This window comes from Debaryomyces fabryi (genome assembly GCF_001447935.2).
Source record: "Debaryomyces fabryi strain CBS 789 chromosome Unknown contig00028, whole genome shotgun sequence".
NCBI classification, from domain to species: Eukaryota; Fungi; Ascomycota; class Pichiomycetes; order Serinales; family Debaryomycetaceae; genus Debaryomyces; species Debaryomyces fabryi.
The window spans coordinates 54,811-70,814 of record NW_015385454.1 but is presented as its reverse complement, the minus strand read 5'-3'; the positions used below and the strand labels follow the sequence as shown (position 1 = coordinate 70,814).

The 16,004-nt window shown below is 35.6% G+C and overlaps 8 protein-coding genes across 8 annotated transcripts; 6 read left to right on the top strand and 2 right to left on the bottom strand.

The window, feature by feature from the left end:
* Positions 1 to 323: 323 nt before the first annotated feature.
* Positions 324 to 1,316, top strand: AC631_01867 (uncharacterized protein; the record flags this gene model as incomplete). Its single annotated transcript, XM_015610697.1, has 1 exon — positions 324 to 1,316. One exon carries the CDS (start codon positions 324 to 326, stop codon positions 1,314 to 1,316), a length of 993 nt encoding a protein of 330 aa, XP_015468505.1.
* Positions 1,317 to 1,738: 422 nt separating this feature from the next.
* Positions 1,739 to 2,149, top strand: RIM1 (Rim1p; the record flags this gene model as incomplete). The annotated part of the gene is made up of 1 exon (XM_015610696.1): positions 1,739 to 2,149. The coding sequence occupies one exon, from the start codon at positions 1,739 to 1,741 to the stop codon at positions 2,147 to 2,149; it is 411 nt and encodes a 136-aa protein (XP_015468504.1).
* A 99-nt stretch (positions 2,150 to 2,248) lies between these two features.
* Positions 2,249 to 3,481, bottom strand: AC631_01865 (putative aminopeptidase; the record flags this gene model as incomplete). Its single annotated transcript, XM_015610695.1, has 1 exon — positions 2,249 to 3,481. The coding sequence occupies one exon, from the start codon at positions 3,479 to 3,481 to the stop codon at positions 2,249 to 2,251; it is 1,233 nt and encodes a 410-aa protein (XP_015468503.1).
* A 662-nt stretch (positions 3,482 to 4,143) lies between these two features.
* On the top strand, positions 4,144 to 8,505 carry AC631_01864 (uncharacterized protein; the record flags this gene model as incomplete). Its single annotated transcript, XM_015610694.1, has 1 exon — positions 4,144 to 8,505. One exon carries the CDS (start codon positions 4,144 to 4,146, stop codon positions 8,503 to 8,505), a length of 4,362 nt encoding a protein of 1,453 aa, XP_015468502.1.
* A 65-nt stretch (positions 8,506 to 8,570) lies between these two features.
* Positions 8,571 to 9,299, bottom strand: AC631_01863 (putative uridine kinase; the record flags this gene model as incomplete). Its single annotated transcript, XM_015610693.1, has 1 exon — positions 8,571 to 9,299. One exon carries the CDS (start codon positions 9,297 to 9,299, stop codon positions 8,571 to 8,573), a length of 729 nt encoding a protein of 242 aa, XP_015468501.1.
* Positions 9,300 to 9,419: 120 nt separating this feature from the next.
* On the top strand, positions 9,420 to 10,619 carry FAL1 (ATP-dependent RNA helicase; the record flags this gene model as incomplete). The annotated part of the gene is made up of 1 exon (XM_015610692.1): positions 9,420 to 10,619. The coding sequence occupies one exon, from the start codon at positions 9,420 to 9,422 to the stop codon at positions 10,617 to 10,619; it is 1,200 nt and encodes a 399-aa protein (XP_015468500.1).
* Positions 10,620 to 10,937: 318 nt separating this feature from the next.
* On the top strand, positions 10,938 to 14,258 carry AC631_01861 (uncharacterized protein; the record flags this gene model as incomplete). The annotated part of the gene is made up of 1 exon (XM_015610691.1): positions 10,938 to 14,258. One exon carries the CDS (start codon positions 10,938 to 10,940, stop codon positions 14,256 to 14,258), a length of 3,321 nt encoding a protein of 1,106 aa, XP_015468499.1.
* Positions 14,259 to 14,861: 603 nt separating this feature from the next.
* STE3 (Ste3p) lies at positions 14,862 to 15,953 on the top strand (the record flags this gene model as incomplete). Its single annotated transcript, XM_015610690.1, has 1 exon — positions 14,862 to 15,953. One exon carries the CDS (start codon positions 14,862 to 14,864, stop codon positions 15,951 to 15,953), a length of 1,092 nt encoding a protein of 363 aa, XP_015468498.1.
* Between the last annotated feature and the right edge of the window lie 51 nt (positions 15,954 to 16,004).

Sequence of the window (16,004 nt, the reverse complement as noted above, 5' to 3'; positions counted from 1 at the left end):
TTTTCCTAAGCTGTCGTATGTTTCGGTGGAGGGCAGAGTACATATCATTATGTAAGCATTAGACAAATTGTATCGGAAGTCGCAATTTGCGTAAAACTAAACTAGACCCCCCCTAACAAGCGGGTAATCCTCTTACCCCCTAGACCATTCGATTTTGTGTAATATCCGTAGATTTGTGTCTTGCACGTCTTAATTGTATTTAGTCATCTGTCTAAAGATGATCAAGCCACAAGCAAGAGATAAGGGCATACTAGAGTGATAAGGGCATACTAGAGTGATAAGGATACTAGTTTCTGAGGAGTTATTATATTGACAATACTAAGATGGCGTTTAATCACAATTATCAGGTAGAATATCCTAGACGGGTTTCGTTGGATAACAGTCCGCTACAAGCGAGTAGTTCGATCTTATCAGATTCGCAATCGCTGTGGGTCTTGTTTAGTCCATCTTTGCAGACTCCTATAGCAAATGAATCGGATATTCTCTCGCTCACAAATAATACACGTACAGACACAGATGCAGAGTCGGTAGAAGGATCAAGTTCAGTGTTACTGGAGGCCCAAGATAGGTCTTTTTCGTCAGAAGAATGGACTCGGCTGGATGTGGTGCAACAGGGTGTTAATTCAGAGACAACGGAACGACGTAGGGCGGGACTGCAGTCAGAGAGTGACTCGTTGATAGATCACCTTGCTGGAAGTGATGTAGGAGGGTTTAAGGGCCAGGTGGAGGGTGGTGGCCATCCAGCAGCGGTCACAAGAGGTCGCCAAAGTCGCTTATTTGAAACCCCGGGGTCGGAGTTGCACAGACGCATTAATAAATGGCGAAATAACAACCTCGACGAGATGGTGGACGATAATACGGCATCTTGGGATTTAGATGAAGACCTCAGCCTGCAACCAGGTCCTGCGGAAACTGAACGCACCAAGAGGCCGTTTTACGGAGATGACGTATTCGCTAAATTATCTGAGCAAGAATACATAAATTTCAGGAACGTGGAAAAGAACTTGAAACAGTCGCTCGAAGCCCTGAACAATCCTACCTACATACCATTTATTATTAACCATATCTTGTATAAGCTTGCCCATTCCTCGGCAAATGCGGTGGAGCAGCCATCACTTGGAACCTTGAAAACAGAGCTTCAAAAATACTCATCCTTGCTCAAGGAAAACAACACACAATCGTTCTTGGACTCGATAATCGAAAATCACTTGAGGAACTCCCATATGATGCACGTTTCCAACACAAGACGTCCTATTTCTGACACTACTTCGGCCTCGTCGTTGATCCTTTGTGGTGGCTCCTGGAACGAATTGTGACGCCTCCGTCATTCTCCTCGTACTTGTCCTTTCTGCTGCTTTCGCTTCTCTTTGGTGACCTGTAGAAGGTATGCAATATCTGAAATATGTATAATAATCTACTATAGTGGATGGCTGGGGGCAATTTGAATACTCTGGTGCGTATAATTATGTCTATGACTCGGGAATTTGGCTGACATTTGGAATGGTTTTAATGGTATATCACGACTACATCTTGGTTAGTATTGAATACAGGCTCTTTACTTCTATCTTCTTATATATTTAGATAATACTGTTGTTTTTGGATTTATCAGTAGACATAAATTGATATTTCACGTGATTATTATGAACGCGCTGGTTAATTTAACTACTCTAAACAAATAACAGACTAAAGAGAGCATTAAATAGTTATAATAATACCCAGAATACCTTATAATATCAACATGTTGAGATCAATGATTCAGAGCCAAGCTCGTAGTTTTTCCTCGTCGGCTTCGAGAAGCGCATTTGCGAAAATGAACCTTTTAGGAACGGTTGGAAGTGTTTCGAGCAGAGAAACCAAAGACGGATTGCAATTTATCAACTACTCGTTAGCAGTCAACAGATTCAACCCTAATGAAAGTGACGGCAAGAGCACGGACTGGTATAACATTTCTGTGTTTAACGAGCGTCACATTAATTTTTTTAACAACTATTTGAAGCCAGGAATGCAATTATATGTCGAATGCGATGTCAGACAGAGACAAGTCAGTGATGAAAATGGTGAACACAGACATACTGTTACTTCATTAAAGCAAATCAGTTACGATGTTGTTAGATTTGCCAAGAAGACCGAAGAAGAGTCTGAAGAGTAGATATATAGATAATAATATATGTATTGTTCGATAAAAAAACAGCGTAGAGAAGCATATAACCGGGGTGAAACTGCTCATCACTCCATACCAATAGGCATCTTAAACTTGGACGTCAGCCATACTCAATTCATAAGCAAATGCAACGGTTAACTTGACATGCTCCTTGATATGGTCCCAATCAAGTCTGTCAATCGTGTCCATGACAGAGTGGATATAGTTGTTGCTTAATTTGAATTCACTTTCGATAATGAAACTTGCTGGGTATCCATTTTCAATAGCAGACGAGTGATCGGAACATGCATATCCACAGGCAGTTTCATGGTATGGAATGCTGCAGTATTCACTAATGACTAGCTTGATAAAATTATTAAGTCCTACCGAGGTGTAGTCTGTAATTAAACCGAAATGGGGTTCAACTCCAGCATCAATTGTCTTAGCCGTGAACCCAGTCATATCCTGTTGAAGCATTCCGATAACTACTTCTTTGTTTTCGGAGTAGTTATGGAAAACATCGATAGATCCAAGTAAACCACCTTCTTCTGCAGAATAGAAATGAAACTCAAGTGTATTTCTTGGCTTGAAGCCATTGGCCAATTCACCTGCAATCAACCTCAATGACTCTAAGCAAGTAATAGTACCTGACCCGTTGTCATCAGCACCAGGAGCTTTTAACAAACTGGGGAATAATAAATTGATCGAATCTTGATGCGACCCAATCACAACTTTTTCACTATTTTCTCCGGGTATACTGACTATGATAGAAAACTGATCCCAACCATCATGTTTTACTTCCCTCACATCTACACCGCTGCCCTTCACTGGTTCAACAATGCTTAATATTTCCTTTTTCAACCACTTAGCACTTTCGAATCCAGTCGACGATTTATAATATCTTGTGAAGAATGAAGTAAATTTTGACAACTTCTCGTGCATTAAGTCAGTGTCTATGCTTTCATAAATCTTTTTAATTTCTTTCGTGTGCTCAAATGTAGCTGGGTACTTATAATCGGGAACCGGCTTGTTTAACTGCTTCAATTGCGTAGAGCCCAACGTCAAAACCTTCGTCCAAAGGTCTGCGGTAGAATGTTCAATCATTCCATTTTTAATGGCTTCCTCGATGGGAATTTGGTTGGTAACATCGATGAACTTCCTATTCGATCTTTTGTATTCTAATTTCTTAGATTCAGTAACCAATTGATATTCATCGGGCCCTAACTTGATTAATCTGGGCTCGTTTGCTTCCAAAGTTTGGAAATCACTCCATTTCCAATTAGCGAGTGGGAATGCCGTACCTACAGCAACAAAACTAGTTAATAAAATAGATAACTTCATATTTATTGAAAAGACCCCTATCTAATTTCACGTTTGTTCCGCTCTCTACACAATTCTCGTAAAATAGATGTAATATTCTGGGTGAATAAATTACCTCTTTCTACGCCATTTAGATAAATTTCAATACTGCTTTCATTCAGATGCCATAAAAGTAGTATTGCCTATTCAGAATCCAAAGTTGCCGTATTTTCAAAGGCTGCTCTTATTATTGCAAGAAACACTTTGGTATAAGATGCTCTGTTTGAAAGCAATATTTATAAACCCTGTAACTAAAATACCTTCAACTTAACAAAAAAAGATATTCCAATAGATAGAATTCCAGAATGATCTATATTTACCATGTAGCCGATAGAATGGACATTCAATTGCAAAATTAGTTAAATCAATACTCCAAAGTCTAAATCTACAGATGTACTTCAATTTTTATCTAAAACCATTTTTTTTTCGATGAATAATTGTGGATACCATCTGTAACAGTACACCATCATTATTGTTCTTGATTTTGATTCTCTTTTATGAATTATTGTAGGTTCTTCAAGTAGTAGTTGAAAACTGTACCAAATAGTGCGTCTACCAAACACTTGATAAACAACGAAAAAAAAGTCCACCATCAACTAAGTCAACAACTAACAGTAGATTCTTGTCGTTTGGGTTAGAATAATATGACAATACCACCTAACACGAAGCCTGGTAATGCATTAGCCAGCCAGGATTCAAAGTTTCTTTCACCTACATTGAAATTAGATGATCCGTCGCTAGATGTATTGCAATTTCAACAAGATCAAAATTCATCATCATCGCAGTCTTCGAGAGGGGTCTTATCACAGAGGTTTCTCCATCCTGTAAGTATCGATGCAGTGAATGAAGTTAACTACAAGATACACGTACCAAACTTTGCAAACTTGCCGCCTTTAAAATTGGGCTACAAATATATCACGGACTTGATCAAAATTGATTCTATGACACCATCTGATTTGTATTCGGACGAAAACATTAACAGAACTGGTTCAGGGCTTGATAATTATTACTTTGACTATGATTCAGGTCTTGGTGAATTTTCTAGATTCGAGAAGCTCAATCAGCTTAATTTACCAGATAAATTTTTCGATGAATATAACTCGACTGAATGTATTACTAAAATGGGATTATTTCCAGAAATTGAAAGATCGTGGATTGCCGTGGACAATAAGTTAGTATTATGGAATTATAAGGTTCCTCAATCTTCTTTTAATAAATCCAGCCAGTTTTTGACTATTGATCAAATTAGACATTCAATCTTACAAGTAAAACTAGTTAAACCTAAACCTAATGTGTTTGTTAGTGATGTTAACTACCTTTTATTGATTGCAACTCCAATGGACATACATATTTATATTGTTAAGTACAATAAGGCGTTAAATAACCTCGAAATTTTTAACCCTGATTTATCAGTGTCTACTCAAGGTTTGATAGTCAATAATTTCACGGTTAATGAAGTGACTAATGACATATATTTTACAGGAGAAGGGGATGGTATTAACATTTGGAGACTAGACTACTCAAACAAGAGTTCATTTATCAAGAACAAATGTGATAAAGTATGCTTAACGAAGAGTGGATTCTCAAGCGTATTACCATTGAATAAATTTCCGGGATTTGATTTGTTCAACTCTAATGATGGCTTGAATAAGACAGCTAATAACACTGATAAAACTAGTACTGCTGCTAATATTCCAGAAACTATAACTCAATTAGAGATTGATGCCGATAGAGAGATTTTGTATTCATTGTCAAATAAGTCTGTCATCAGAGTCTACAAGTTACAGAAAAATCAAGAACAGTTCACTCAGCATAACCAGTTAACTCCATCAGAGATTTTCAAAAGCGTTTCTGCATTGTTTGTTGATTCTACAAATTTTAAAGCATTTCTGAAGTTCAGGATTATGAATATTCAGCCTATATTCAAACAGAAATCTTCAAACATTCAGTTAATAGCAATTACAAATTATGGATACCGTATATTATTGAAGTTGGGAATCAATTCGTCTATATCGTCATTTATGTCTGGTGCCCTTTCGTCATCAAGATTAAAACTCTCAGTGGCAACTATGAAATTTCCTCCATCAAGAGAATTACCTAAATTGAATTCAGAATTGGATGCGTTTACAAGAAGTAAACAATATTTGTCTCAATTGATTGCGAATCAACAAAAGTCACAATTATTAAAAAACACTAAGTTTAGTAAGATCATAAGTCCTGGAATATTTATGTGCGTCAAGAGAACTAAAAGATCAGACAAACTTTTCATTTGCACAGCAAATTATGGGTTTTTAAAGAAAAACAATAAATTAGTTGAAGATGCGGAGTTTATAAGATTTGGCTCTGATGATGATACTTCGTTCACATATATCCATGATATTATTCAATTAACCCCTTCTATGAATGCTACGGACACTCCAAATGGATATGCGAATATTCTTGCAAGTCAGTACACTAGAGAACCTTTGAAGTTTGCAATTTTGACCAATTTTGGAATAATAATTTATCAGTTAAAGACATCGGACCAAATTTTAAAATCGTTGAATGATGAAACAATTGAGAATTTTATAGAAGAAAATGGTTATGAAGAAACTTGCTCAAGTTTGTTATATTTGTCTTGCTCGTATGGCCATCACAATGCCAACAATTTGTTTAAGAGAAAGGCTCAAATGTTATTTTCTACATGTGGTAACAACGCAAGATTATTGAATAATCAAGATAGTTTACACCCTTCGAATACTTCACCACTTCCCCAGTCAACAGGCGTGTTGAGTTCTCAATTACAACAACAACAACAAGCAGAGAAAGCATTAGTTTCACACCCAACAGTTGAGCAAGTTATTTTGAGTGATAGGTTTTATGGTACCTGTTTATTGATTTCTAGGTTATTTAGAGATTATTGGAACCGTAAAGTCTTCACAATGCTACCATATATTAAACGAACGGCTAATGGCCAAATTGAGTTGTCTTCTGTGAAGGATGATAATTTATTAATCCAAGGTTTGAATATCGATAAAAACCAAGTTGAATTCTTTATTGGTTCAATGATAGTCTTGATTGAATTCTTTGTTGAAAATGGAAATAATATTCAGGGTTTAAATGCCCCTAACTACAGCTCCGACCCAAGCAAGTTTGAGAATGAAGTATGCTTACGTGCTGAACACATTGCATTTACCTCAATTTTGAAATCTTTGAGCTCTATGAAAGAAGCTTTATCATTCTTGATGGTATTAATCGAAGAGTCTCAAATTAACCAGACCACCTTTAATGATATTTTAAAATTTTTCTCTGTGACAAACCAATTGAACTTGTTGACTTTATCATTTAAGGATTTATTGTTGCCAACTCGCGATGTTAAAAATTTGATTAAAGATTTATTATCATCTATCATCAATAAAAATATCTTGAAAGGAGGATCTATAGATTTAATTGCGTCATCATTGCAAGATCGTTGTGGATCTTTCTGTTCCACTGATGATGTATTTATTTTCAAAGCAATTGAAAATTTAACTCGAGCTAAGAATATAGGAACAAGAGATTATGACTTGAGAATTAAATGTTTGAAGAACGCTGTTGTGTTATTTGAAGAAGCATATGAGTCGTTGACATTAGAGAATATTGAGAATTCTATTAATATTATGTTAGATTTAGAATTCTATACCGGTGCAATTGAACTTTTGTTGAAACTTGCTTACAAGCTAGTCAATAACGCCAGTTTGAATAATCCAGCAACAGCTGGAAAAGCAAATATTCTCATAGACAATGGTAACACGAATTCAAAGTCTGTTGAAAATAGTAAGAAGAAGATCCAGTTATATGATTTGATCTTCAAGATCTTGACTAGAATTGATTTGAGAGCAATCAAAATAACTGAAACAGGTCATCAGTTAGCAATTAACGAGTTTATTGAAATAAGAGACGCTGCCTATGAGACATGTTTCGCAGCACAGGATAAACATTTCCACTATGAATTTTACCAATGGTTTATTAACCAGGATGTGAGTGAAAGGTTATTGGAGATCAATACACCATATATTTTACCATTTTTGGAAGAAAAGTCAGAGAATAATTTAGCATTGAGTGACTTATTGTGGTTGTACCATGCGAAGAGGGAGAACTACTTTGGAGCAGCAAGTATATTATATTCGTTGTCGGTTTCAGAATTTAAATTAACATTAAATCAACGAATTGAGTATTTATCCAGAGCCAACGGATTCTGTAATTGTGCATGTCCTCCAAACTTAAGACAAAAGATGATTCAATTATCATCAACAATTCAAGAATTGTTTGACGTCGCAAATGTCCAATTAGATATACTAACTGCAATCAGGTCTGATGATAGAATTAGCAAACAAAATAAAGAGGTTGCTGTCTCTTCGTTAGATTATAAAATTTTGAATATTAGCGACTTATTCAATAACTATACTGATCCATTAGGTTATTATGATTTATGTCTCTTAATTTTCAAAGTTTCTGATTACAAAAATACGGATGATATATTGAAGAGATGGGAGTTATTTTTTGAAAGAATTTTCCATGAATTTTTAATTACAGATAGAAAGAAGCAGGAACCAATCTATATTGTCTTGAATAATGCTTTCGATATTATCGGTCCTAAATTATCATCGAATGATTTAGTTTTCCCAATAGATGAATTGATAAAATTAATAGCTAAATATATCCAGGAGGCCATCGAAGAAGATCCAGTCAGTCAAACACCACCAAAGGGTGTAATTGTTGACATTTTCGTGAAATCTGGGGTTGGATATGACAAGTTATACTACATTATGAAGTCGTTAATTGAGCATAGCACATTTGAAATATTCCCAGGATTTACCAATAATTTGAAGTCTAATGAAATGAGTTATTTGATTGAGCACTGGTATAATTCCGATAAGAAGTTAAGAGAATTAATTTCGAGTGAAAAAATAAAGAATTTGACTGAATATTCAATTGAAAATGATCCAATTCATGACATTGTTAAAGATAATGGAATTTTAATTTAAAACTTGTATTTTACATAAATAATAATAAGATTATATAAGTTATCCTTGTAATGGATGTACTTGCATTAGCTTAACTCGTAGAACTTACCCTTTTGTCCGTCAAATTTTTCACCATCAAAGCTGACAGTTGGTCTAAGGTTATTTGTACGAGGTAAGAACATATTCTGAGGTTGGTCTTCTTCAGGCAATAAAGACATTACACCATCAACTATTAACCTGATTGCATTTTTCTCTGCTCCGTTCGGCATAATCACATCGGCAAATTCCTTAGTTGGAAATATAAAATCACTCATCTCTGCTCTAGCACCTTGAAGATAAGCATTGATGACCGATTCTAGTGTTTTATTTCTATTAGGATCTAAAACATCTCGTCTGATCCAACGAATTAGCCTTGTATCAGGATCGCTTGTAAGAAAAACTTTAATGTGTGATATATCACGTACGTCTTTATCGTATAAAGCATATAACCCATGAACAATAAGAATCTTTTGTTTTGACTTCAGAATAGCACTTAATAAATACTCCCTTAACTTGTCAAAATTAAACCGGGATGGCTTTAAAGGTGGATATTTAATATCGGAATTATTTGGAAGGGTGATAGCTGCTGATTTTGAAGTGGAATATTCTCTCTTGGAATCCTCTTCTTTGTAGTCATCTAGATCAACTATTTCTATATCAAGATCAACATCTGGAAGAGAGAAACGAAGCTCTTCTTTCAATAAATTGGAAGTGGTTTTTTTACCAGCGGCATGACCACCCCCTATTAGTATAAGTATGGGTCCTTTGTCAGGCATCTGTGTGGTGTAATTCTTGAAGTTTACACCTCAGTAACTAAAAGTGAAATATGGCATCGCGATATTTCTAAAAGCTCATCTCCTAAAATATTTAATTAACTTAAACAATAATAGAGCAATATGGATGAGTTTGACAGAGACATCGATAATGAATTAGAGTTTAGTGCTAAATCCACCAAGAACATCAAAGTACATGCTACTTTTGAAAGTATGAATCTAAAAACTGACTTACTCAAAGGTATATATGGATACGGGTTTGAAGCGCCCTCTGCTATTCAATCTCGTGCTATTATGCAGATTATAAGTGGTAAAGATACAATAGCCCAGGCACAATCGGGAACGGGTAAGACTGCAACATTTTCTATTGGTATGTTGGAGGTAATCGATACGAAGTCGAAGGATTGTCAGGCACTTATTTTGTCGCCAACTAGAGAATTGGCACAGCAAATTCAAAGTGTGGTAAAACATCTAGGTGACTATATGAATATACACACTCATGCATGTATTGGTGGGACTCATGTTGGGGAGGACATTAAAAAATTGCAACAGGGCCAACAGATTGTAAGTGGTACCCCAGGAAGAGTAGTTGATATGATTAAGAGACGTAACCTTGCTACCCGTAATATTAAAATGATGATTTTAGACGAGGCAGATGAGTTGATGACTAAGGGGTTCAAGGAACAAATTTATGAAATTTACAGATACCTACCACCTGGTGTCCAAGTAGTTGTTGTTAGTGCTACTTTATCGAGAGAAGTTATCGAAGTCACCGGGAAGTTCACCACAGACCCTGTTAAGATTCTTGTGAAGAGGGACGACATTACCTTAGAAGGAATCAAGCAATATCATATTCAATGTGAGAAAGAAGACTGGAAGTTCGACACCCTTTGTGACCTTTACGACTCTCTAACAATCACCCAAGCGGTCATTTTCTGTAACACCAAGGTAAAAGTCAATTGGCTTACCGATCAAATGAAGAAAGCAAACTTCACTGTTGTCGCAATGCATGGTGATATGAAACAGGACGAAAGAGATTCTATCATGAACGATTTCAGAACAGGAAACTCCCGTGTATTAATTTCTACTGATGTATGGGCTAGAGGAATAGACGTGCAACAGGTCTCACTTGTCATCAACTATGATTTACCCACCGATAAAGAGAATTATGTCCATAGAATTGGTAGGTCTGGTAGATTCGGTAGAAAAGGTGTTGCAATTAATTTGGTCACGAAGGAAGACGTGGATGAGTTACGTGATATTGAACGTTTCTACCGTATCAAAATCAAGGAAATGCCTGTCAATGTTAATGACATCATGTAAACGTCTCGTGTATGGATAGAGTATTAATAATTTGTATAATATCGAAATATAATCATTTACTAAAAAATTACTGCGTTCGATTCGAAATAATCTCTGTAACTATAAACTCACATAATTGACACTCTATACTAGAGCTATTGTACATTACCAAGTACAACATGGTTAAGTCAAGAAGCCAATATAAAGAGTCCATTTAGTTCACGTGATCGTCATCTCAGAATTTTTTTTTGGTTCATCTTTTTAAAGGGAAGATCCGATATTCAGAGTAAAATTTCTGCTGTTTATTCAAGAATCTTGTGATTATTATAGATCTCCAACATGGATGCTCAATATATTTCCTCTTTGGAGGAAACTTTAAAACAAACATTGGTTCCAGATTCCGCTGTTATTAAACAGGCATCATCAAAATTGACCAAGGACTTTTACACCAGTCCACTCGCTTTACCATCATTAGTTCATATTTTGCAAAATGCTCAAGATGACCAATTAAAGCAATTAGCAGCGGTTGAAGCTAGAAAGTTAGTTTTAGCTAAATGGGAAGGAGTCGATGCTTCATTGAAACCACAAATTAGGGAATCTATGTTGAATAACACTTTCACTCAGAGCTCTAAACTTATTAGACATTCTTCAGCTAGAGTTGTTGCATCTATTGGTGAAGTTGATTTAGAAAACAACGAATGGCCAGAATTGTTACCTGTCTTAGTCAAGTCGATTCAAGATACCAACCCACAAACAAAGGAAATGGCTGTTTACACTTTGTATACTTTGTTGGAAACTCAAATTCCAGCATTAGTTCCACACGTTGACGACTTCTTGTCTCTTTTTGGAAATTTATTACGTGACCAAACTTCCAGAGATATTAGAGTTAACGCTGTTTTATCATTGGATGTCGTTTCGCAATTCATTGAAGAAGACGCAGAGATCAATAACCAATTAGCCTCAAAATTTAGAGACACTATCCCAGGAATGGTTGAAGTATTGAAGGAAGTTGTAAGCAACGATGATAATGAAAAGGCCAAGGAGGTTTTCAACGTTTTCCACAGTTTGATTTTCCTCGACTCAAAGTTGATTGGTGATCATTTAGTTAACTTGATTCAATTTATTTCTGAAATTGCTGCTAATACTCAATTAGATGAAGAATATAGAACTTTTGGCTTGCAATTTTTAATCTCATGTGTTTCTTTAAGGAAATCTAAGATTACTTCCAACAAGTTAGGACCACAAATCACTTTAATTGCAGCTAAGATTGCATCCGAAGAAATTGATGTCGAAGAGGAATTAGAAAACGAAAACGAAGAAAACGAAAACGAAGAAAATGCTCCTCCAACATTAGGTTTAAGACTTATTGCCATGTTATCTGCTGAATTGCCACCATCTCAAGTTATTAATCCTTTGTTCGATAACTTAAACAATATGTTAACCTCCTCAAATGCATTTGAAAGAAGAGCCGGTTTATTATGTCTCGGTGTCGCTTCTAGTGGTGCTCCAGATTTCTTCTCCACTCAAATTAATAAAATCATCCCTGCGTTAATTAATGGTTTGAAAGACTCTGAAATTATCGTCAGAGTTGCCGCTTTGAGATCTTTATCTCAATTAACTTCGGAGCTTCAAGATGCAGTTGCTGATTTTCACAAGGATTTATTACCTCTTATTATCGATATTATTGATTCAGCTACTTCTGTCATGGCTTACAAATATGCATGTTTTGCTTTAGATGGTTTGATTGAATTTATGAGTCATGATGCTATTGGCCAATACTTGGAAGCATTAATGAACAAATTATTCCACATGTTACAACAAGCAAATTCTTCTTCATTGAAATCAGCCATTGTTTCCGCTATCGGTTCCACCGCTTATGCTGGTGGTAAAGGCTTTACACCTTACTTTAACAACTCTATTCAATACTTAGAGCCATTTATTGCTAATGCTGCAGACACTGAAGGTATGACCGAAGAAGATATCGAATTAAGAGCATTAACCTTTGAAAACATTTCTACCATGGCCAGAGCTGTTGGTTCAGAAACTTTCTCATCTTACGCTAAGCCATTAGTTGAAGCTGCTTACAATTCTTTGAGTTCAGAACACTCAAGAATCAGAGAATCTGGTTTCGCTTTTATCTCAAATATGGCAAAGGTTTACGGTGCTGAATTTGCTGGATTCTTGGACCAAATTGTTCCAGAAATCCTTAAATGTTTAGAACAAGAAGAATTTACGTTCAATGTAGATGGAGATGATGAATTCGACGGTGAAGAAGAAGAAGATTTGGAAAACAAATTTAATGTTCATACTGGTATCACCATTGAAAAGGAAATTGCTTCAGTCGCCTTATCGGAATTAGCTATCGGTACTGGTAAGGATTTCGCTAAATATGTTGAACAGTCTGTTAAGACCTTGGCTGATCAAATTGATAATTCGTACGGTATGAGAGAAGCTTCTATGAATGCATTATGGAAAATCTTAAGAGCCATGTTCAAAGCTCAATATGGTGAAGATTTCAAGGCACCAAAGGGTGTTCCTCAACAGCCATATGTTGATAGCTCGATCTTACAATTAGTTCAAAAAGTGAGAGAAATTGCTATTACTAACTTGGAAGAAGAATTCGAGTTGACAATGGTCGCTTGTATCTTAGATAACTTATCTGATTCCATTTTCATGTTAGGTCCAATAACTGTTGTTGATAATGCAAGTGAAACTTCATTCTTAGAAAGATTATGTGTTCAATTAATGAACATCTTGAAGAATGAACATCCATGTCAAATTGAAGATGAAGAGGGTCCAGCCGACGAAGAAGAGACCTCTGAAACCGAAGCATTGTTGTTTGAATCTACCTTAGAAGTTTTAGTCAACTTATCTATTACTTTAGGCAGTGATTTCAACAAGATATTTGTTTCTTTCAAAGACATTATATTATCTCAAGTTAATTCTAAATCCAAGAACAAGAGAGTTAGTGCTATCGGTGCCTTAGCAGAAATTTCCTCTGGTTTGAAGGAAAGTAACCAAGCTACTCAACAGCTCCTTGAAGTCTTCACAGATAGATTGGCTAATGATAAATCTTTAGAGGTCAAGGGCAACGCTGCTTACGGTATTGGTATTTTAATTGAACATAGTGCCACTGACTTGTCATCTACATACCAAACCATCTTACAGTTATTATTCCAATTATTGAACAAGACTGACAGAAAGGCCGGTGAAGATGACGAAGAAACTAAGGATGTTGTCAACAGATCATATGCAAACTCATGTGGTTGTGTTGCACGTATGGCTTTGAAGCATGAACAAGCAATTCCATTGGAACACATCATGGGCCCATTATTAGAACACTTACCTCTTGAAACTGCCTTTGAAGAAAATACCCCAATTTTGCTGTTGATCATCAAGTTGTACGAATCTGGTAATGAATTAATTGCCAGCCAAACCGATAAGGTTGTTGATATTTTAGCCAAAATTTTCACCAAAGAAATCGAAAGAATCAAGTTGATCAATGAGTCAACTTTAGGAAGAGAAGAAAACCTTGATAGAATGAAGCAATTCCAAACCGAAGAATTGAAGCAAAAGGTTATTGAATTATTAAAATTCTTAGATTCAAAGTATTCCGGTATCGTTTCAGCAAATGAGGTTTTAAAATCTTGTATCAACTGATCCTTTATCTCACCTTATTATAATATCTGCCCCAGAGCTTACTTTTGTACTTTATTAATACTATGTTTAACATATATGTTCATCGTAAGCTACCATACTCTAACTTATTAGCATTGTAGACAAAGTCGTGCGAACGTTCAAATCGCAAAAAGTCCCAATTGGGACGAACAGCAAAACTACTCTTTTAGTCAGTGAATGGAACCATGTCCTACAAATCATGAATCTAATTTAAGGTTCTTAATGAAATAAAATGACTTCGCTGAATAGACACCAATAATAAAGGCCAAAATATATGAAACATACTTGAGATATAAAAGTGGGACTCTTGCCTTTATTTATATTAGATTGTGATATAGAATAGTTATTTTAGTTTATCAGAACGAGATGGATGAAAAAGGAAATACATTAGCAGGCCTTTCTTTTATTGCTTTCATATTATTAATCCCTCCTTTTATTTGGCACTGCAAGTGCAAAAATATCCCTCCTATATGCTTGATATTCTGGTTATTGTTTCTTGATTTGACGTCATTTATCAATGCTTGTATATGGGGAGGAGAAGACTTTGACCAGAAGTGGAATGGCGTAGGATATTGCGATGTTACAATGAAATTGGAGGCTGCATCCTCTAGTGGGATGATTTGTGCAATCAGTGCTTTGGCATTTAATTTATTTATGGTGTTATGGGCAAAATATCCAGCATTCATGAATAATGGGTCTAAGATGAAAATGTGGATATCATTGGGGATGTGCTTGATTACGCCTATTTTTATTATGTGTACAAACTACATTATTCAAACATCAAGATATATTATTGTAAAATACAGGGGATGCACGGTGACATATGCGCTCTCCCCGGTATCAATTGTTTTATATTCTATGTGGAATATAATCTGGGCAGCAGTTGCGGTTGTCTTTTCTGTTCTGACTTTAGCAGCATACTGCAGGAAAAGAAAAGATGTGAAGGATATACTAAGATGCACAAACTCAGGATTGAATATAAAAAGGTTTGCTAGGCTATTGATATTTAACGTTTTAATCGTTATTGCATTAGTTCCTGTGGCCGTTTACTTCTTCGTCAGCGACTTTAGCTTGTTTGAAGGAGACTTTGTCTGGTCTGAAATTCATAACGAATACTGGGGAGAGATTTTCTTCTTTGATTTTGGAATTGAAATAGTCTATGACAGATGGGTTAATATTGCATTATCAGTTGTCACCTTCCTACTTTTCGGTCTAGGATCTGATGCATTGGAAATGTACAAAAATGGATTATGTGTTATTAGTCTTGGAAGGCTATTCAATAAGTCAACAAAATCAGATTCACATCACCTAGAGCTATTCCATTTGACAAAGAATAACAGTCCAACTAGTCAATTTGCACTTTCGAAGATGTCAACTCAAACAAGAGTCGGAAGTAACAGATCTGAATTGAGCAAACCAGCAATGTGTGAATTTAGAAATGGATTTAATGAAATAAATGACGACAGTACTCTTGGTGGGTCGTCAACACTGAATGCTCATAGTCCTGAAGAAAAAAGTTTTGACTTAGAGAAGGGTATAGCGTCCTCAAATAGTATCTCTGACTATTTCAACGAAGAAGAGATAGCATCAAAGGATGAGTTGAAATACATTATGAGTCAAACATTAAATAATGGCGATGACGGATTTGATTATAATTATCAAGTCAAAAAAAAATAATTATCTAAAAGGCAAACCATATAACATTTACATATCTCTATGAATATATTA